The 22525-nt window shown below is 49.2% G+C and overlaps 1 protein-coding gene across 3 annotated transcripts in view; it reads left to right on the plus strand.

The window, feature by feature from the left end:
• Positions 1–11705, plus strand: part of ATP2C2 (ATPase secretory pathway Ca2+ transporting 2) — an 81060-nt gene extending 69355 nt beyond the window's left edge. For 2 of the 3 annotated variants that reach the window (XM_003272493.4, XM_012505238.2), the window contains 10 exons: positions 1337–1507; positions 2547–2644; positions 2730–2780; positions 4204–4370; positions 5754–5822; positions 5904–6020; positions 7259–7406; positions 9250–9348; positions 9524–9665; positions 11135–11705. In XM_003272493.4, coding sequence (XP_003272541.2) covers positions 1337–1507; positions 2547–2644; positions 2730–2780; positions 4204–4370; positions 5754–5822; positions 5904–6020; positions 7259–7406; positions 9250–9348; positions 9524–9665; positions 11135–11253 — 1181 coding nt within the window. In that variant the 3' untranslated portion in view covers positions 11254–11705. Of the gene's footprint in view, positions 1–1336; positions 1508–2546; positions 2645–2729; positions 2781–4203; positions 4371–5753; positions 5823–5903; positions 6021–6138; positions 6226–7258; positions 7407–9249; positions 9349–9523; positions 9666–11134 lie in introns of all 3 variants that reach the window. The other variant, XM_012505237.2, reaches the window with a different exon arrangement.
• The last annotated feature ends 10820 nt before the right edge of the window (positions 11706–22525 follow it).

Here is a 22525-nt window from a genome sequence, read left to right on the forward strand (position 1 = left end):
GCGGGATAGCGTAAGGACAACAGGTCGGTGACGGAGGAGCAGTGAGACCTTTTCCTGTCTCCCCCAGTCCACACGCAGTCCTTTTTTGTTTACAAATGGACTTGTCTCCCACCTGTGGCTGGGAAAGCTACAACCTGGGAACTGGCCTTAGAGAAGGCCTGTGTGTTTTTCCAGCCTGTGTCTGGTCTGAGAACAGAAGGGATGTTATTCCTCAGCAGGTGACCGTGAACTGAGGCCTGCTACCCGGCAGGCCCGGGGCAGTGCCCGAGTGACTTAGAGAAGCCCCCAACCTGCTAGATCCCCTGGAGTGATTGCTGTGAGGATTGGAAGAGTCAGTGAATGCCGTTTTGGGGTTTGAGACCCCCGACCCCACACACATCCAGGGGAAGATGACAAACCCCAGGGAGCGGGAAGGAGAGTCAGGTTGAGGGGAGCACGGTGGCAGGAGTATCCTCTGCAGATAGAGCGCTGCTAGATGGCCACTAGAAGCAGGGGATGCTCCTGGGTTGGCAAAGCCCAGGTTCAGGGAGGGGAGGGAACCATTGGAAAAGGGGAGGAAGGGCACCAGTGTCATTGGTGCAGCGTCATGACTGTGCAGGAGGGATGCCAGCCCTGTCTTTGGTGTCAGTGAGGTGAAAAGTACACCGCCCCCTCTCAGATCACCCAGGTGGCAGGAGCTGGGCCTGGTTTCTGTGCCACCAAAAGAGAGTCAAGGCCCAGAGCAAGCTCACAGCAAGAGTCCCCTCAGCTGGGTTGCTCCCCTGTCAATTTTTCTTCACCACTGAACCGCCCCACCAAGTCTGCTGGAGATGACAAGATGAGTTAGCACACAGCAAATGAGGGCAAGAACTGTCAGAAATGCCCCATCCTGCTCCCCCTCCCTTTCAGTCTAGGGACTTGTTGCCTGAGCCCTCTGCAGACTGAGGGGGATCTGGGCCATGGTGGGGGCTGGCTGGGGACTAACAAAGGGCTGGGCACATTGCCTCACACCTGTAATCCCAGCACTTTGGGAGGCTGAGGTGGGCGGATCACCTGAGGTCAGGAGTTTGAGACCAGCCTGGTCAACATGGTGAAATCCTGTCTCTACTAAAAATACAAAACTTAGCTGGGCCTGGTAGTGCACGCCTTATAATCCCAGCTACTCAGGAGGCTGAAGCAGGAGAATTGTTTGAATGCGGGAGGCGGAAGCTACAGTGAGCCAAGATTACACCACTGCACTCCAGCCTGGGCAACAAGAACAAAACTCTCAAAAAAAAAAAAAAAAAGAAAAGAAACAAAAAAAATGATGGCCCCTAAGCCCCCCGGTGACCCCTCCTTACTTCCCTTCTCTCCTCAGTGCTGGCCCTGGCTTCTGGGCCTGAGCTGGGGCGGCTGACGTTTCTGGGTCTTGTGGGCATCATCGACCCCCCGAGGGTTGGCGTGAAGGAAGCAGTCCAGGTTCTCTGTGAGTCTGGAGTGTCCGTGAAGATGATAACGGGAGATGCCCTGGAGACGGCCTTGGCCATAGGTAACCAGGACAGGGTCGGGGGTGAGGACGAAAACACCCATCCATCCTTTACAGTGGGGGGCTGCTACCAAAGGGAAGCCTCAGCAAACTCAGTCAGAAGTGCTGACGCCTAGCCCTGTGGGCTTAGAAAAGACGCTGGGTATTCATGGGCCAGCATTCCAATTTCTGAGGTGTTCCTGTTTCTGAAATGTTGGCAGGTTCTGCAAAAGGGAAAAAGTCCTCATGGATACTGAGGACCTACCGTGTGTCAGGGGCGTTTCATCCGCTGTCTTCACAGGCAGCATCAAGGCCATGTACAGTTTCAGTCTGCTTTCTGCCTCTAGCTGTGTACCGTTGGCAAACCATTGAACCACTCTGACCCTCAGTCTCTTCATCAGTAGAGGGCTAGCAGCCCTTTTCCTCTAGTTACTTTTTTTTTTTTTTGAGATGGAGTCTTGTTCTATTGCCCGGGCTGGAGTGCAGTGGTGCAATCTTGGCTCACTGCAACCTCCACCTCCTGGGTTCAAGCAATTCTCCTGCCTCAGCCTCCTGAGCAGCTGGGACTACAGGCACCCACCACCACGCCCAGCTAATGTTTTGTATTTTAGTAGTGACGGAGTTTCACAGTGTTGCCCAGGCTGGTCCTGAACTCCTGAACTCAGGGAATCTGCCCGCCTCAGCCTCCCAAAGCGCTGGGATTACAGGCATGAGCCACTGCCCCCAGCCCCTCTAGTTACTATTATATGGGTGGTCACAGCCTAGTGCTGGGAAAAGGTTCACGGGCTTTGGAATCAGAGCCGTGTCAGGTTCCAGTGTTACTCCTTACCAGCTGTGCGTCCTCGGCAAAGTCACTTCTGTTTCCCCATCTTTAAAGTGGGGATAATGAGGCGTTTGGTGTAAGCTAATCCTGTGGATAGAACCAAGGCCATGCAGCATGGTAGGTCCTCAGTAAACAGTCTCCAGCACGGTTTTGTTCTTGGTATTCCCCATGGCCGAGGTAGGGCCGGGAGCGAGGGGATGGGGGCCTCGGAGCAGGCCCTCAGAGCAGGTTCTTCTGTAGGAAGAAACATCGGCCTGTGCAGTGGGAGGCTGCAAGCCATGTCCGGGGAGGAGGTGGACAGCGTGGAGAAGGGCGAGCTGGCCGACCGCGTGGGAAAGGTGGGTCCCTGGAGGCTCGGCTGGCGGCGGGGCTGGGTCACAGCTCTGAAATCTGATTCTTCGTCTTCCCCGTCTCCCTGTCCAGGTGTCTGTGTTCTTCAGGACCAGCCCAAAGCACAAGCTGAAAATCATCAAGGTTCGCTGGGCAAGGCGGGCACAGGCTGCGCTGCTGGGGCCGGGCCGGAGACACTGTGGCTCGAGGGGCTCATGCGTCTGTCGGGTGACAGTGCAGGGCCCGACCATGGCTTCCTTCTCTAGGTCCAGGGCAGCTGCCCCATGAGTTACCTTTTCATAGCCAGGGGGCGGGGAGGAGGATGAGCAGGGGCACGTGGGCAGCTCCCTTGGAGTGGACGAGGCTCTGAAGTTGCCAGCATCACTTGCGCTCACAGCCCCTTGGCCAGAAGGCAGTCACGGGCCCAGGTTTAGCTGCAGGGGATGCTGGGAAGTGTCATCTCTAGCTGGGCCGACCTGGGGATCATTTTAAGGAAGAGGGGAGAAGTGGGGGACCTTTGCTACATTGAAAAGTAGGAGCTGTAATTAGATAACGTAAAGGGAAAAACTACAACAGAAGCTATCTTTTGTTTTTGTTTTTTTTTTTTGAGGGGGGTGGGGTTGCAGGTACGGGGTCTCCCTCTGTCTGTCACCTAGGCTGGAGTGCAGTGGCAGAATCTCGGCTTACTTCAACCTCTGCCTCCCAGGGTCAAGCGATTCTCCTGCCTCAGTCTTCCCAAGTAGCTGGGATTATGGTGTGCACCAGCACACCCGGCTACTGTTTGTATTTTTAGTAGAGACAGGGTTTCACCATGTTAGCCAGGCTGGTCTCAAACTCCTGACCTCAGGTGTTCTGCCTATCTTGGCCTCCCAAAGTGCTGGGTGGTTTTTGGTTTTATTCCTGTTATTCACCTCTGTGCCTCCGTTTCCTCATCTGTAAAATGGGGGAAATATTAATGCCGTCAGCTAATTCACAGGGCTGGTAGAGGATTCAACAAAGCCAGGCCCATGAATCTCTTGGCACATAGCAGGAGCCCAATAAAGAGCTGATGTGATTTTTCTGACTCTGAATACCAAAAAAAGGTAGAAAATGTGCTTGGTTTTCTCGCCTGTGCTCTGAAAGTTTGCTCTTGAGCTCTTTTAGTAGACAGGCTTGCTTCTTTCATATTATTTTTAGCTCTACAGAGTAAATCCCTATGTGAGTTACTCTTCAAAGAAGGTAGTAATACTTACCAGGTACCTGATGGTTTCCAGGGCTGCATTGTTGATTACTGTTTATTACTGGCAAGGGATAACCTTTATGAGCCTTTACTGACCGTGCTGGGCACCGTCACATCCGTCATCTCAGTTTGGGCCTCACAACAGCGCTGGGAAGAAGAAACTGTTGCTCCCACTTTGTAGATCAGGAAACTGAGGTCAAGAGGGTCAAGGGCTCGCCTAATTCCCATAGCTAATGTGGGTGAAGCTGGGATTCGAACTCCGGGTGCCCTCCAGACACAGGTGTGTGTGGCCGGGCATTGGGAGGTGGTCTTCAGGCTGCAGGCCTTCATTGCCTGCTCTTTCCAAAGGCTCTGCAGGAGTCAGGGGCGATTGTGGCCATGACTGGGGATGGGGTGAACGACGCAGTGGCCCTGAAGTCTGCAGACATCGGGATCGCCATGGGGCAGACAGGGACAGACGTCAGCAAAGAGGCCGCCAACATGATCCTGGTGGACGATGACTTCTCAGCCATCATGTAAGCTGCCCTTCTGGTAGTTTTTCAATTGCAAAAATGCCTGGGGTCACCAGCTTCTCCCTGGAACCTGCTACTGTGGAGATAGAGGGGGGGTCTCGTGGAGTCCCCAGGGAGAGCTGAATCTCGGGGCTCGTCAGTGTGGCAGGTGCCCCCAACCCCAAATACCAAGAGCCTCTCATAGCAGGGTCATGGGGTCCATGACCCCTGGGCTAGTCGCATGCTGCCTCCAGGGGAATGTTACGGACCTGAAGCAGAGATGGGATTTGCTGCCTGTGGGTGCATTTCATGTGTTACTGGGAACGCCCGCCTGGCTCAGGCTGGTGGGCAGCAGCTGAATCTGTAAGGAAAACCTGTGGCCAAATACGTGCTCGCACTCGAGTGTGGGGTGAGAAAGGATTAAAATGAACATCTTCAGTTTGAGGCCCGTGTGTTGATACATCTCAGGCACTGAGAAGAGACCTGGGCAGAAACACCCCCATCACTAACCACTGAGGTGCTCTCTAGGTTCTGGGGGTGGCACAAAACTATTTGTTGTTTCACTTTTCTGTATTTTTTTCTTAATACATTTACCTTCCCTCTGGGTCTAATTTTAATTAGTTCTAACTAAGACTCTCCTCATAAGCAAATCGCAGTAGTTAGTTGGGGGTGAGGGAAAACTTTAAGCCTGACAGAAAAAAATCCAAATGAACAAATATTGAGGCTATGTGTGATCATGCACTTTACAAAGGTGCCTCCACAATTCATTCGCCAGAGGAAGCCTTAACACACTTCCAAAAAAAAAAAAAAAGGTCATAATATCAGCTCTACAGTTCTTTTGCAAAATATTTTAGTAAAATCTGGTGGCAGGGGTGGGTGCAGCACAGAGATGGTTTTTCTACATTACTGACCCCAGGTTAAGGTTTAAAAGGGCATCCGCGAAGAGCCTTCTAAAGACAGAAGTAGGCAATGTCCTTCAGCCTCCCCATCCCTCCCTCCTTACCGTCCTCCGGACCTCATTTTTTAGGCGTAACTGGTTTTGCTGTGTCTCTCTTCTCTTTGGTAAATGGCTGAGACGCACGGAGCACTTCGGGAGTCTGGGCAGGGATGAGGTCCCTGAGCTCAGCAGGAGAGTAATTTATGGTGTAACTGGAGGCATCAAGTGTACCCTGGGCACAGAAGGGTGAACATGGCTCGAGGATCAGTTCCCAGTGGCCGAGGGGCACCTGTTAGAACACCACCGTCTCCTACAAATGTGTCCCCAAGAATGCCGGCAAAGGGAACCAGCAGGGGCTCAAGTACAAAGTCCATCTGGGCGAGTCACCACTGCCCCCTGCAGCAGCCGATGCGCTGGTCCAGCCCTTCCGCAGGCCCTCTCCGGGAGTAAACGGCTCTCTCCTCTTGCAGGAATGCAGTGGAGGAAGGCAAGGGGATTTTTTACAACATCAAAAACTTTGTGCGATTCCAACTCAGCACGTAAGTAGAGGCCAGCATTCCAAGTGTCATTAAGCGCCACGCCTGGCGGGCGGCCCCTGATTGGCTGCGTGTGCCCTGCAGGAGCATCTCCGCCCTGAGTCTCATCACTCTGTCCACCGTGTTCAACCTGCCGAGTCCCCTCAACGCCATGCAGATCCTGTGGATCAACATCATCATGGATGGGCCACCAGCGCAGAGGTGAGGCCGGGCCAGCTGGGAGCCGTGTCTCCTTACCCCGCTGCGGGGCTTCCTCCAGGGGGCTGCTGACTGTGCCCCAAGGCTATAGCGATGAACAAATACAGCCACTTTGTGTCAGGAGTTCCCAGAAAACTGAAGTGTGTTGCACTGGAGTGAGACTGGGAGTAGAAGGCAGAGGAGAAAGTACCTGGGCGGGCAGAGCTGGGCGAGGATGGAACTTTCTGCTCCCTCTGCATGGATGCTCTCTCTGGGCAACCTGCATGGCTCGTTCTCATTCTTCATTCCATTCACTGCCTGGAAGGTCTTCCCTGATTGCACTCCCACTCAATCCCCTCATCCTGCTGTATTTTTCCCTAGAGAGGAAGATATACACAGACACACACACACACTTTTCCTTATGGATCTGATTGTGATCTGTCTCCCCTTTAGAACATCAGTTTCATGGAGGCGGAGTTTGTGTTTTATCCTGATGTCTAGAGATAAAGGGCTTGCCACTCAGTAGGTGCTCAGGAGTCCACCCGCTCTGCGACTTAATATCCCCTGCAACAAGCTGGCCAAGTGGTGTGGGGGAAGGAATGCGCTTTGGAGTTAGGGGACCCAGCTGGCCACGCATGCGTAACAGTATGAGCACAGGGCCAATGCTTCCGCTGGAGCTCAGTGCTGCTGTTATCACCAGTGACAGCTGCCAAGGGAAAGAGAGTCCTCATCTGTGTTCCCAAAGCCAAGTGTGGGGGTTACCTCTCCTGCCAGCTCTCCCTGGGAGCAGAAGTGGGACCACGAAGCTGGCCTCAGCTGTGTCTGAGCAGTGGGGCCTCACCCGGCCACTCCCACTACACCCCCCGCTGCTGGTCTGGCCTCAACCCTGCTGTGTGGAGTTGGCTGGAGGCAGGTCACCCTCAGCCGATGAGGGGCCCTGCGGAGGGTGGAGCCTGGAGCCTGTTTCTCCAGGCCCAACATAGGGGGGCCCCTCGGGGTGATGGAGATCACCTGGGTGTATGGAACTGTGTGTGGTTGGCCTTACTGGGTGGTCTTCCTTCACTGTCTGCTGGACAGATGGACGGGCACAGCTGCCCATGGACCCAGGCTCTGGGGCTTCTGGAAGGTGCCAAGGGCAGGTGCGATGCCTGGGGGCGTTCAGCAAATGCCTGGCCCTGCTCCTTGTGCCAACTTGGCCTGGGAGGCTCAGGTACAGCTGTTTCCTGATTCATTTCAAAGTGTCTGTGTCTTGTTCGGAGCAGCCTGGGGGTGGAGCCCGTTGACAAAGACGCCCTCAGGCAGCCACCACGGAGTGTGAAGGACACCATCCTCAGCAGAGCCCTCATCCTGAAGATCCTCATGTCCGCGGCCGTCATCATCAGCGGGACCCTCTTTATCTTCTGGAAGGAGGTGAGTGAGGGCCACCCCGGCTTGTTCTGTAGAGTTCTCCAAGCCCTGGTGCAGTGCAGATGCTGGGGACTACAGTCCCTGCCCTCCTGCCACAGCTCACATCTGGGAGAGGCAAACATGTACACACACCGGACAATGTGGTGCCATCAGAAGGCCAGGGAGCATGAGGCAAAGGGACTGGGTGACCCCTGAAAGGGAGGTCGCCAGGTGTGTGCCTGGGAACTGCAGAGGCCAGCGGGGTGGGGATGACTTTGCCGAGACGGGAGTTGAAATGTACATGAGGCCCCGTACATCAGGTTTCTTTCTACATGGGACAGGCTGGCCCCTGTTCCCTTGTCACCAGGAGACAATTTGAAACCTGCTAAAGATCCTCCTGTGTTACGCTCTAGAGGTGATTGTTTGCTTTGGATCTAGGCCTGGGTCACCTTTTCATGGCCTGCAGGTTCAGGGAGCTCTGGGCCAGGACGGGCAATGACCTAGGTGGGAAATGAGGCAGGTGACCCGTGTGACCGCACTGCAGATCGCCCATGTGCAGGAAGCACGAGGGGACCCTGGCCGGGTACCCTGCCTCCATTTTTCTTCCAGCTCTCCCTCTCCCCCAAGCAGAACAGCTCTGTGTTTCCCCTGTCGTCTTACTGGCCTGGGAAGGCCATCAAGGCCCTGCGCTTGTCCAGCTGGGGGTAAAAGAGATGGGCCAACCCGGTGGTCCCCAGAGTGGGGTCCCAGCAGTGGCGTCAGTACCCCACGAGCCTAAGAATTGGGCTGCCCAGACCCTGCCTCCACTTTAACACACATTCTCCAGGAGACTCAGCTGTGAGCTCATGGCTCAGCCCTGTGGTCTGACCACCAAGTGCAGGACGGGAGCCATGGCCTGCTGCCCCGGCCAGGCAGAGGAGCCTCTCCTCAGGTGGCGGGAGGTTGAGGTGAGAACTGCCAGTTGGGCACAGTGGCTCACGCCTATAATCCCAGCACTCTGGGAGGCTGAGGCGGGCGGATCACCTGAGGTCAGGAGTTCGAGACCAGCCTCACCAACATGGCAAAGCCCTGTCTCTACTGAAAACACAAACAGTAGCCACCCAGGCATGGTGGCTCACACCTGTAATCCCAGCACTTTGGGAGGCCAAGGTGGGTGGATCACCTGAGGTGAGGAGTTCAAGACCAGCCTAGCCAACATGGCGAAACTCCATCACTACTGAAAATACAAAAATTAGCCAGGCGTGATGGGCGCATGTAGTCCCAGCTACTCAGGAGACTGAGAGGGGAGAATTACTTGAACCTGGGAGGCAGGAAGTTGCAGTGAGCTGAGATCGCATGACTGCACTCCAGCCTGGGTGACAGAGGGAGATTGTCAGAAAAAAGAACTGCCCAGGAGCTTCTGCCTCTGGGCTGGTGTCACCTCAGCTCCAGCCATACCCTGCGACCCTGCAAGGCTCAGAGCTGGGCAAGACTCCAGGGCTTCTCTCACGGAACTGTACTCAGTCACCTCACAGGCCCCCATCGGCTAGGCAGTCAGCCATCCTTCAGCCTTCCTTGTAGGAAATGATGTTCACTCTGGCTTTAACTGGAGTGGCATCGCCTCCCTGGGAGACAGTTACTTCCTGGAGGAGGTGGTGTTTCCTCCACCTGTCGGTGCCCTGCCCCCCATCCTCATGGTGGCAGCAAACCAGTGTGTGCTGGGGAGACCCTGGGGTAGCAGCCACTGACCTCACACCTGGAGGAAGCTGTGTGACCCATTCCTATTAATGAGGTTATGAGGGGCCCCCAGCCGTGCCCCAGGAGCAGTGAGGCAGGCTGGCGCATGTCTCTTCCCGCCTAACCTCTCACCTCTGCGCTCACCTTCCAGATGCCTGAAGACAGAGCAAGCACTCCCCGCACCACGACGATGACGTTCACTTGTTTTGTGTTTTTTGATCTCTTCAACGCCTTGACCTGCCGCTCTCAGGTGAGACCCGGGCTGACCCTCCTCGCTGCAGAGCTGCAGCGTGTTCTCAACAGAAATGCCCCGGCCCTGCCCACAGCATTGAGAGGCTCTGGCTCAGCGTGGGCAGCCAGAGCTCCCCTGCCTGTACCTGGGGTGCGGACAGCACACAATCCGCCATGTGACCTTCTCCCTGCAGACCAAGTTGATATTTGAGATCGGCTTTCTCCGGAACCACATGTTCCTCTACTCTGTCCTCGGGTCCATCCTAGGGCAGCTGGCGGTCATTTACATCCCCCCGCTGCAGAGGGTCTTCCAGACGGAGAACCTGGGAGCGCTTGGTGAGTGGCGGGGACGGGAACGACAGGTGACCTCAGACCAGGGCTGTAGGGGGCAGCAGCTGCCGGGTAGGGAGCTGCAGCCCAGGTGGGGTCACTGCGGGAAAGCGGAGCTCACCAGGGGCTGGCAGTCTCTTCAGTGCCCTTCTGTCCTCACAGGAAGGGACTCTAATGTGGGTGATGTGAGGGAGGCACAGAGGACACACACAAACCCCTAGGAAGAGGCCTCTCACTCAAGAGTAGGGTCTGGGGCCCAAGGGGCATCAGCATCCCAGGCGTCGGGCTGGAGGCTCAGAGCACGTGCAGGGAGGAAGGAGGGAGCTGTGCAAGGCCTGGACTCAGCCTGGGATGTGCCCCAGCTGGGGAGCCTGGACTTGACCCTGGGGCCAGTAGTGTGACTTAGAGATCTGGTCACCTAAAGACAGGGAGCTGGGCTGTCTTCTAGTTTTGGCTGAAAGGGACATGATGCAGTCACCATAGCTTTCCAAGGGCACACGCCCTGGTGTGGAGCCCAGGGGACTCCCCGACATTGTCAGCCAAGTGAGCGTGGCACCTTTCTCTGTAGCTGCGGTTATGGCAGGCATGGGGCGAGGGGAAGGTTGGGTGGAAGAGGGAGCCAGGGACAAGTCATCGACCCCACCCTTTTCCCCAGGGTGCTGAGAGCCACCCCTACCCCGGAATAGGGGACGAGTGAGGCAGTCCCCACGGGCCCACCCCCCGGCAGGGCCCAGAGTGGGTCGTGGCCCAGATCTGGAGGGTCATGGGATTATCCATCAGACCTGAGGCTGCAGTGACAACGGTCCAATGACCTCCAGGCAAGACTGGGATGGTCAGCTCTGCCCTGTCCTCCAAAAAGCAGTGTCCGTGTGGGTCACCAGTGAATGCCCTGTAGGAACGGACAAGAGGACCCCCCAAAACACTCTGCTCACTGGCTGTTTCCACCTGCTGGGAAGGAAGTTGGCTTCCCACGGCTGAAGGGGTTGTGCTTGGGCAGCCGGTACATCAGGAATCATCAACAGGGAGCCAGGGATCGTTCCTCACAATAGCATGTGACAGGAACAGAGGGAGACGCTGGGAATTCATCCCAGGGAACATGTCGGGGTGCACGGGACAGGGAGCCTGGACTGGTCACTCGGGACATTTGCAAGCAGCAGAGCGCTGGGACAGCTGCTGTCGGGAAGGAAAACTCATTCCCCTTCCAGCCCGAGTCCATAACATGTTCCCAGCTGCCTGCCAGATCCACCCTGTGCTCTGGAGCTGCCTGGCCTTTGCCTGGAACGACAGGCAGGCCCTTCTGGAACTGCAGTACTTCAGATCCTGGGTTTGGAAGATCTCCCTGCCTTCAGGGGAAGGAAAAGGGCTAGTCCTTCGCACCTCTCACTTTATCAGGAGGACTGGCAGGGAAGGTGCTTCCTGCCGGCGCAGCACAGCTACAGCATGTCCTGACTCCTTTCTGTTTTCTCCTTTGGCAGATTTGCTGTTTTTAACTGGATTGGCCTCATCCGTCTTCATTTTGTCAGAGCTCCTCAAACTATGTGAAAAATACTGTTGCAGCACCGAGAGAGTCCAGACGCACCCTGAAGATGTGTAGTGGACCTCACTCTGCGGCACCTTCCCTCATCCTCTCGATCTGGATGTGACTGTCGCCCCTCCCGTGTCCACTCTTCAGGGGAGACTTTTAGGATGCCGCAGCCTTCTGTCACCGGATCAGTTTTTCCTCCTGGGAAAGCTGCAGGAATCTCGTGGGCTCCAGGGACCCAGGCCCACATCCATCCAGTGCTCCCGCTGGCTCTGGGACAGACAGGGAGGGGCCTGTACAGAAACATCACACTATTAAATCACAATGATTTTTATTAAGCATGTCTAACTACGTATCTGTGCCACAGCTTGCAGTGAGGCAGGCCACTCGTGGCAGATACAAGGGGCTCCTGAGAGGCAATGGGTAGGAGGGTCATACTCTGCCCATTGTCCTCCTGGAGGCCCCATTTCCTCATCATAAAATGAGCGCTTTTTAAATAAAGTGCCTATGCCGGGGACTAATTATTATTTTGATGTGTTTGCCTAGGGCTTTTCATACAAGAGGCCAGGTTGGAAACCCACAGCCGTGTGTTAATGGCCGTGTGGGGTGGTGAGTAGCAATCCATGGTGAATGGCCTACAGGAAGGCCTTGGCTTTTGGAGGTAAAGAGTAGGGCTGGGCCTGGTGGCTCACACCTGTAATCCCAGTACTTTGCGAGGCCAAGGCAGGTGGATCACTTGAGGCCAGCCTGGCCAACACAGCAAAACCCTGTCTCTACTAAAAATTAAAAAAAAAGAAAGCCAGGCGCGATGATGCACATCTGTTAATCCCAGCTACTCAGGAAGCTAAGGCACGAGAATGGCTTGAGTCCAGGAGGCAGAGATTGTACCACTGCACTGCAGCACAAGCAACAAAGCAAGATTCTCTCTCAAAAAGTGGCCCTTCTCTCCGGAACCAGGAACTGCAGTATCTCCTGCTGCCTGCAGACAAGCTTGATTTCCCACTGCCCCAAAGATTTCCAAAAACCGATCTGCTCTTCCACGTGAAAGATGGCAGAGGAGAGAGGTCTCCATGCTGTTCTTCTGCCTGAAGCCACACCAGAACCACCAAAGAGAACCAGAAGGGGAACTCCGTCCCCACCTCTCAGGAAATGAGGCCAGAGCTAGAACCCCCCAGTTACTAGTCAGGCCTCACTGGAGAAACACAACCAACAGGATGGAGGGAGATTGTTTTAAGGAACTGGCTCATAGGATTTTGGGGGCTGGCAAGTCTAACATCTTGAGGGCAGGCCAGCATCCTGGAGACCCAGGGAAGAGCTGGGGATGCAGGCTGGAGGCAGTATTTCCTCCTCCTCAAGGGAGTTCAGCCTTTTCCTCTTGTAGTCCTCAACTGATTGGATGAGGCCTACTCACATTATGAAGGATAATCTGTTTTACTTCAAATCTACAGACTTACATGTTAGTTACACAGCGCCATCTAGACCAGTGTTTGACGAAAATCAACTTGGCCTGGCCAAGTTGTCAGATAAAAGTAACCACTGCACCCAGCCACAGTAGCTATGAAAAGGGCTACCGGGGGTGGTGACAGCTGGGTCAGACCAAGATAAGGAAGGTCAGAGTGGACCCCGGCCAGGGTTCTAGGCAGAGTCCAAAGTCCTCCATGGTAGGATTCACAGCCTGGGAAGAAGCCCCTCTCCAGCCCAACCTGTGACACCAGGGCCACAGGAGGAGATGCAGAGACGGGCCATTCCTAGTGAGACGCAGACACAGGGCTGGCTGGAGAAGAAACCTTTTGAGCCGTGGGGCTGTCGTCCCAGAAGCTGCCAACCCCTGGAACCACTAAGAGGCCAAGGCTGAATTGTGCCACTTACACAGTGTGCTAAGCAGGTCTCCGCCTGAGTCAGGGAGACTTCCTGCTCTAACTTTTCAGGATCCTTGGGCACACTGCTGGCCCAAGAAATTGACTTCCCATTTAAAAATAAGTAATCGAAAAACCAGGGTCGATTGATATTTGCAATAACAACAAAAATTACTCTTAACTCTTGCTTATACCATATAAAACTTTAGGGATAAAATTGTAATAAGACACAAAATGCTAACAATAAAATATAAATTAGAATACATTAAAACTAAGATCTTTTCATTAAGGACACAGTAGACTTGAACACCACCATTAAGCAACTTAGCTTGATTTACATTTGTAGAACACCCCATTCATGAGTAGCATAGAAACAGTCACCAAAATAAAGAGCAGAAATCAAAGGAAAAGGAAAAATAGAGGAAAATCAATCAAAACCTAGTTCTTCAAAAAGATCAATAAAACTTATAATAATAATATATATAATAATTTATATATTTATATAATATTTATATAATAATAAAAATAAGCTTATCAAAGAAAAAAGGGAAGAGAAATGACCATTGTCAGGAATGAAAAAGTATATCACCACAAACCCTTCAAGACATTCCAACAATAAGAAATAATACTATGTACATCTTTATGTACCTAAATTCAACAAATTGGATGAAATAAACCAATTCCTTGAAAACCAGAAACTACCAAAACTCACTGAAGATCAAATAGATAAGCTGAAGTTGAAACCCTTCCAAAAAAGGCAGTTTTTGAAGCCAGATGATTTCACTGGTGAATTTTACTAAACTTGTAAAGAAATGTCAATTCTATACATTGTATTCCAAAAATAAAAGGGGACCCAGCACTTCTCATTTTATGAGGTCAACAATCACTCTGATACCAAAACTAGAGAAAAATACTAGAGACCAACATCCCTTATGAATATATGCATGAAAATCCTCAACAAAATATTAGTAAATCAGATCTAGCCAGGTACAAAGAATATAAGACACCATGACAAGGTGGGGTTAATTGAGGAATGGAATTCAAACATTCAAAAGTTCAACATTCAGACCCAATATAACTGAAAAGTTCAACATTCAAAAACCAATATAACTCACTATATTAATAGTCTGAAAATTCAAAAACCAATATAACTCACTATATTAATAGTCTGAAAAAGGAAAAACGCATGGTTATATCAATTAATGCAGAAAAGGCATTTGATAAAATTCAATCTCCATTTGTAATAAAAACTCTCAAACTAGGAATTGAAGGAAACTTTTTCTTCAACCTGATAAAGAACATCGACAAAAAACCTATAGCTAACATCATACTTAATGATGAAAAACTGAATTCTTTCCCCACAGGATAAGGTCCAAGGGTGACCAGCCTCACCACTCCTATTCAGCATAGTATTAGAAGTCCTAGCCAGTGTGATATGGCAAGAAAAGTTAAAAGGCATTAGAAAAGAGCCTGGAAAGGAGAAAATCACAGATAACATAATTGTCCACACAGAAAATCCCAACAAATCTTTTTAAAAAAGAAAAACCCTCCTAGAATTAACGAGTTTAGTAAAGCCACAAGATACAAGGTTAACACACAAAAAGCAGCTGTATTTCTATACATTAGCAATGAACAACTGGAAACTGAAATTTAAAATTGAATACTATTTGCCTGTCTCAAAAAAAAAAGTATCAATTCTCCCCAGATTGTTGTATTAGGTTTAACACAATTACCATCAAAATCTCAGGTTTTGTTTGTTTGTTTGTTTTTTTAGACACAGATAAACTTGTTCTAACAAGCTTGGTATGATATTGTTATCAGCAGACCTATTTCAATTTCACTGGTTTTTACATAGTACCTGATGTTAGGCAAACCTGAGTTTAAGGGCACAGTGCTCCAGGTGGCTGGCCAAGTCTGCCCAGGACTTCTGATACTGACTGCAGGTCCAAGAGTTTCCCACGACCATCTTCAGGTTGGATGATTCATTGATGAGGCACACAGAGCTCACTGACACCTGTCATGCTCACAGCCATGTCTATTACCAGGAAAAGATACAGATTAGAACAGCCCCAGGGCTGCAACTGCAGAGACTGGTCACCCTCTCCCTTTGAGCTCAACAGTTTCTGAGTCCTGAGTCTTTCTAGCAAATCACTGGGTCTAAGGGTGGTTTCCTGCCCCCCACAAGTTCTATGAAATTGTATGACACACATCAATTCAGGTAACCACTGCTACAATCAGGAGGCAAAACTTCCATCGCCCCTGAAAAACTCCTTCTTACTTTTTGTAGTAACACCCTCCTAATCCCAGCAACCTCTAATCCCTTCTTCATCACTATAATGTTGTTCCTTCAATACTGTTACGTAAATGGAATCATGGTATAGAACCTTTTAAGATTGGCTTTTGTCACTAAGCGTAATACCTGTAAGGTCCCTTCAAGTTGTTTTGTGTGCGTTCATTTTCATGGCTGACTAGTATTCCACTGCATGGATGTACCACAATTTCTTTATCCACTCACTCATGGAATGACAGAAACTCCTGTACAATTTTTGTAAGTCTATATGAATCTAAAATTATTTCAAAATAAAGTGTATAAGAAGACATACTCATAGAGCAAAAATACACCAGGTAAAGGCAAACAACACACATGACAGAGGTGACACAGTCTACTCAGACAAGATTAAAAGAAAGGCCAAAAGCATTCAGGGAGACCAAGAAGGAAATTTAACAAGATATAATCACCACTGAAAAATCCATAGGCCAGACTATGTACCAACACAACATTCAAATTTAAAGAGGAAACAGTATGGGAAATTCATGCAAAGGATACAGAAAATTCATTAGGAGATTAACTTACCACATGACACAAAACCTCAAAGTGATTCCAAAGAGTAGATCTAACATAGATGACTTCTTGGCCGGGTGTGGTGGCTCAGACCTATAATCCCAGAACTTTGGGAGGCCGAGGCGGTTGGATCACTTGAGGTAAGGAGTTTGAGACCAGCCTGGGCAACATAGCGAAACCCCATCTCTACTAAAAAGACAAAAATTAGCTGGGCGTGGTGGCGGGCGCCTGTAATCCAAGATACTCCGGAGGCTGAGGCAGGAGAATTGCTTGAACCTGGGAGGCAGAGGTAGCAGTGAGCTGAGATCACACCACTGCACTCCAGCCTGGGCAACGAAGCAAGGCTCTGTCTCAAAAAAATAGTAATACAGATGACATCTCTAATCACTATGCAGTGTAATTAAAGACGCGTAACAGGACTAGGGGAAATTCCCTAGCATACCAAAATTTAAAAACTCTTGGGTACACAAGAGGAAATCAAAATGAAGGCCACAGAAAATCTAGAAGCTTATGATCAACACACACCTGTCAGTATCTATACAATACTGCAAAATAACTCAGGGCCCAAGAAAAAAGTAATAGTTTTATGTATTCATTTACTTCCATTACTTTTTATTTAGTAAAATAACTCAAAAAACTGAAAAAACAAATACAGAAAAAAAGCAGGAAGAAATAATATAAAAGCAAAATTAGTAACTGAATGCAATCTAGGAAAATGAAAACACAAGACCTCAGAACAAGCCTGGCCGAGGCCACCACTATTGGTACCTGAGCACTCCTCCCAGGCTGCTGAGGTTGGATTCACCCACCCTGCCACTACCTGCACTAGTTGGCATCTACCTGCACGTGCCACCTGTGGGCCTGGAGACTGGCCCACCCAGCTCATCACAGCTACCACCACTACCTGCGTACACTACTGGGGACCCAGAGGATTACCCTGCCATTGCCACTGCCACTGCCATCTCCTATGCCACTTTGGCTGCCCAGGAGCCCAAGAGCCCAGCCACCTGGCCCACTGCTGCCATTTAGCATCCAAGCAAGCTATCCTCAACAAAACACTAGCAAACTGAATCCAACAGCACGTCAAAAAAAAAAAAAAAGAAAGAAAGAAAAGAAAATAGGCCAGGTGTGGTGGCTCACACCTGTAATCCCAGCACTTTGGGAGGTGAAGTCAGGTGGATCACTTGAAGCCTGGAGTTCGAGACCAGCCTGGCCAACATGGTGAAACCCTGTCTCTAGTAAAAAAACAAAAATTAGTCAGGTGTGGTGGTAGGTGCCTGTAATCCCCACTACTTGGGAGGCTGAGGCAGGAGATTCGCTTGAACATAGGGGGTGGAGGTTGCAGTGAGCCGAGATTGTGCCACTGCACTCCAGCCTGAGCGACAAAGCAATATTCCATCTCAAAAAGCAAAACAAAACAAAAATAATACACCATAATAAAGTGAGATTTATCCCAGTTATGCAAGGATGGTTCAACATACAGAAATCAATAAATGTGATACATCACATTAACAGAATGAAGGACAAAAACCATATGATCAGATATAATCAATTAGTAAATTAATGCAGAAAAAGCATTTGATAAAATATGACATTCCTTCCTGAAAAAAAAAAAACTGTCAACAAACTAGACAGAAGGGACATATCTCAACATAATCAAGACCATATATGACAAACCCACAGCTAACATCATCCTGAATGAGGAAAAGCTGAAAGCCTTTCTTCTAAGAACTAGAACAAGACAAGGATGCCCACTTTTACCACTTCTACGCAACATAATATTGGAAGTCTAACCAGAGCCATCAGGCAACACAAAGAAATAAAAAGCATCCCAACTGGCAAAGAGGAACTCAAATTGTCCCTTTTGGCTGATGATATGATCCGATATCTAGAAAGACTCCGTCAAAAAACTATTAAATCGCATAAATTCAGTAAAGTTACAGGATACAAAATCAACATACAAAAATCAATAGTGTTTCTACATACCAATAACGGAATGCCTGAGAAAGAATTCAAGACAATAACCCCACTGACAATTACTATAAAAAAAAAAAACCTAGAAATAAATTTAACCAAGAAGTAAAATATCTATACAAGGAAAACTACAAGGCACTAATGAAAGACATTGAAGAGGACATAAAGCAATGGAAAACATCCCATGGTCATGGATCAGAACTAATACCATTAAAATGACCATACTGCCCAAAGCCATCTAGAGAGTCAATGCCATCCCTATCAAAATATGTCATTTTTCACAAAATTAAAAACCAATCCTAAAGTTCATATGGAACCAAAAGAGAGCCCGAGTAGCCTAAGCAATCCTGGGCAAAAAGAACAAGGTTGCAGACATCACACCACCTCACTTCAAAATCTATTACAAGGCTATAGTAACCAAAATAGCATGGTATTGGCTTAAAAAAAAAAAAAAAAAAAAAGACACATGGACCAATGGAACAGAATAGAGAAATCAGAAATAAGTCTACATATCTACAGCCAACTTATGTTCAACAAAGTTGCCAAAAACATACACTGGGGTAAGGAGAGTCTCTTCAATAAATGGTGCTGGGAAAATTGGATATCCATATGCAGAAGAATGAAACCCCTACCTCTCGCCATCTATAGAAACCAGATGAAGATGAACTAAGATTTAAATGTAAGGCCCAAAACTATAAAACTACTTAGAAGAAAACAGGGAAAACACTTCAGGAACCCAACAATTTAAAAATAAACTATCTCATTAAAAAGTAGACAAAGGACATGAATAGACATTTCTCAAAAGAAGACGTATAATGGCCAACAGCTACATGAAGAAAAAAAGAGCCGAACATCACTAAATATCATCCCATCCAGCAATCCCACTACTGAGTATTTATTCAAAGGAAAAGAATCAGTGTGTCAAAGGGATACCTGCATGCCCACATTTACTGCAGCACTATTCACAATAGCAAAGATGTAGACACAACGTAAACATCCACCAATAGATGGACGGATAAAGAAAACGTGGTATATACCATCTCATGCCAGTCAGTATGGCAATTATTAAAATGTCAAGAAACAATAGATGCTGATGAGGTTGTAGAAAAGCAGGAACGTGGTCGGGCACAGTGGCTCACGCCTGTAATCCCAGCATTTTGGGAGGCTGAGGCAGGTGGATCACAAGGTCAGGAGATCAAGACCATCCTGGTTAACACGGTGAAACCCCGTCTCCAGTAAAAATACAAAAAAGTTCGCCAGGCGTGGTGGCGGGCGCCTGTAATCCCAGCTACTCTGGAGGCTGAGGCAGCAGAATGGCGTGAACCTGGGAGGCGGAGCTTGCAGTGAGCCGAGATTGCGCCACTGCACTCCAGCCTGGGCAACAGAGCGAGACTCCATCTCAAAAAAAAAAAAAAAAAAAAAAAAAAAAAAAAAAAAAAAAAAGAAAAAACAGGAATGCTCTTCCACTGTTGGTGGGAATGTAAATTAGTTTAACCATTGCAGAAGACAGTGTGGCGATTCCTCAAAGATCTAGAATCAGAAATACCACTGGACCCAGCAATCCCATTACTAGGTACATACCCAAGGAATATAAATCATTCTGTTACAAAGATACATACAGACATATGTTCACTGCAGCACTATTCACAATAACAAAGACATGGTATCAACCCAAATGCTCATCAGTGATAGACTGGATTGAAAAAATGTGGCACATATATACCATGGAATACTATGTAGCCATCAAAAAGAATGAGATCATATCCTTTGCAGGAACACAAATGGAGCTGGGAGCCATTATCCTCAGCAAACTGGCACAGGAAGAGAAAACCAAACACTGCATGTTCTCACTTAGAAGTGGAAGCTGAACAATGAGAACACATGCACACAGGGAGGGGAAAAACACGGACTGGGGCCTGTTGGTGGTAGGGCTGAGGGAGGGAGAGGATTAGGAAAAATAGCTAAGGCATGCTGGGCTTAACACCTAGGTGATGGGTTGATAGGTTCAGCAAACCACCACGGCACACATTTACCTGTGTAACAAACCTGCACATCCTGCACATGTCCCCTGGAACTTCAAATAATTTTTAAAAAAAGAAAGAAAATAGAGTATATATACACAACGGAATATTATTTGGCCATAAAAAGTGAAATCATGTCATTTGCAGCAACATGGATGGAACTGGAGGTCATTATGTTCAGTGAAAAAAGCAGACACAGAAAGACAAATTCTGCATGTTCTCACTGATGTATGTCAGCTAAGAAAAAAAAAAAAGGTGGAGCTCATGGAGGTAGAGAAAAGAATGATAGATACTAGAGGATGGGAAGGATGTATGGGTGGGAGGGAGGGAGCAAGGGATGTTGGCTAGTGGGTGCAGGGAGACGAATGCCCATGGGATGTGACCAACTCAGCATTCCACTGGAGGCTATATGATCACACAGCAAACTGTTTATCATGAATGCCGGATGTGGGCAAACTCATGCTGCTCCTGCCGACAGAAGGTTTGCTGAAGGCCATCGCTCCCTGTCACTGAGGTTATCTACTGCGCCATCTAGAGCCTGTTGTTCGAGGAATGTAGTCTTGCAAGCCCACTCCAGACTGAGCAGCTGACCCTTTCTTCTACCCCGCTTCCCACTATCTCTTTTGCATAATAAATACGGAGGGCTGTGTAAAGTTCAGGGCCCTTGTCCACTAGAGGCAAGGTGCCCCCTGACCCCTTCTTCCAAATATATTCTTTTGTCTCTTGTCTTTTATTCCCGGGCTCGCCCGCTTTGTTCAGTCCCCCTACGTCCGTGAGGCTTACTTAGTTGCACCCTGAACAGCAACAGAACCAGGTGCCCCACAAGTGGGTACAAACATACAGTTAGGAAAGGTAAGTTCTCATGCTCCATAGCAGCACTGGGCGACCGTAGTGGGCAACAACGCACTGTGTATTTCACAGTAGATACAAGGGAAGATTGGAAATGCTTGGAATGTGGAAAGGATACTCAAGATAATGGATACCCCCAAATACCCTCACTTGATCATTACACAGTCTATGCATGTAGCGAATACATGTACCCCATAAGTATGTAAATATTATATATCATCAAAATATAGCTTTTGTCTATCAGGTTAGAAAAACATATTTTAATACAGTGTGGCTGAAAACATGGCAAACAGGCAGCACCGTATATTGAGTATAAATTGAGCTCAAGAGGTTTTTGTAATCTATATCTAAATAAAAGGCATATACCTCTCAATCCAACAAATCCAATTCTAAGAATTTATCCCACAAACACCATCACACCAAGGCACACATAAACGATATTCATGACAATGATTAGCTGCAAACAAAATGTTCTCCAGCTGCGGATGCTGGAATGCTAGGCCCAAGAGCATCCAGATGGTGCGACATCATGCAGTCCATAAAGACAAGAGGGAGGCAGGTGGGTGGTTATGGACCTCCCTTTAAAAAAGAAAGTGAGGGACACATCAGTGTGTAAAACACAGTGACGCTCAGGTGTGCACCAAGTCACAGGGAGGAGACCTGAGTGATTTTTGCATCAGTGCCTTTGCCTGTCAGGAGGGAAAATAGCTGGAGAAGAGGCAGGAAGATGACTGACTTTAAGTTGTATCCTTTTATCTTTTTTTCTAAACCAGGTACACAATTTTTTTTTAAACATAGGGTCTTGCTGTGTTGCCCAGGCTGGAGTGCAGTGGCACAATCACAGCTTATAGCAGCCTCAACCTCCCGGGCTTAAATGATCCTCACACCTCAGCCTCCCAAGTAGCTGGGACCACAGGCATGTGTCACCATGCCTGGTTAATTTTGGTATTTTTTTGTAGAGATGGGTTTTCGCCATGTTGCCCAGGCTGGTCTTGAACTCCTGGGCTCAAGAAATCTGCCTGCCTCAGCCTCCCAAAGTGCTGGGATTACAGGCATGAGCCATCACACCCAGCCTTTTTTTTTCTGAAAGAGAGTTTCACTCTTGTTGCCCAGGCTAGAGTGCAATGGCACGATCTTGGCTCACCGCAACCTCTGCCTCCCTAGTTCAAGCAATTCTACTACCTCAGCCTCCTGAGTAGCTGAGATTACAGGCATGCACCACCATGCCCAGCTAATTTTGTATTTTTAGTAGAGAGAGGGTTTCTCCACGTTGGTGAGGCTGGTCTCGAACTTCCGACCTCAGGTGATCCGCCTGCCTCAGCCTCCCAAAGTGCTGGGATTACAGGCGTGAGCCACCGCCCCCAGCCCCAGCCTTTTAATTAAAAAATATGGTGGGAAAAATAATAGCTTGCAATGTGGCAACCATAATTTTTTTTTTTAACCTCTTCCTTCTAGCACTTTCTAGGGCCCTGGTAAGTCTTCATTTGTAGGGAGACCTCTAGTCCTTAGAACCTGAATTCTCATTCTGGTTTCACAAAAGAATTATTCATTTGTGCAAACTAGGATTGCGAGTTTCTCAGAGCCAGGTAAGGTATTGTCAGTTCCACTGGCCCCAGCCCTCCACACACCCGAAAAGGTTTGAGTGCCTAGAGGCAGAACCACGAACCAAGAAAAGTCCACGGAGAGAGGTGCATCCCCCAGGTTCCCAAGCCCGGGTCAGTGCCCTTTCTCTAAGTGCACTGCCTGGAAGCAGGTGCACTTGTGATCTGCACTCTCCTTAGAACAAGCTCACGGTAGAAAGC

The sequence above is a fragment of the Nomascus leucogenys genome, chromosome 2 (genome assembly GCF_006542625.1).
Source record: "Nomascus leucogenys isolate Asia chromosome 2, Asia_NLE_v1, whole genome shotgun sequence".
NCBI lineage: Eukaryota > Metazoa > Chordata > Mammalia > Primates > Hylobatidae > Nomascus > Nomascus leucogenys.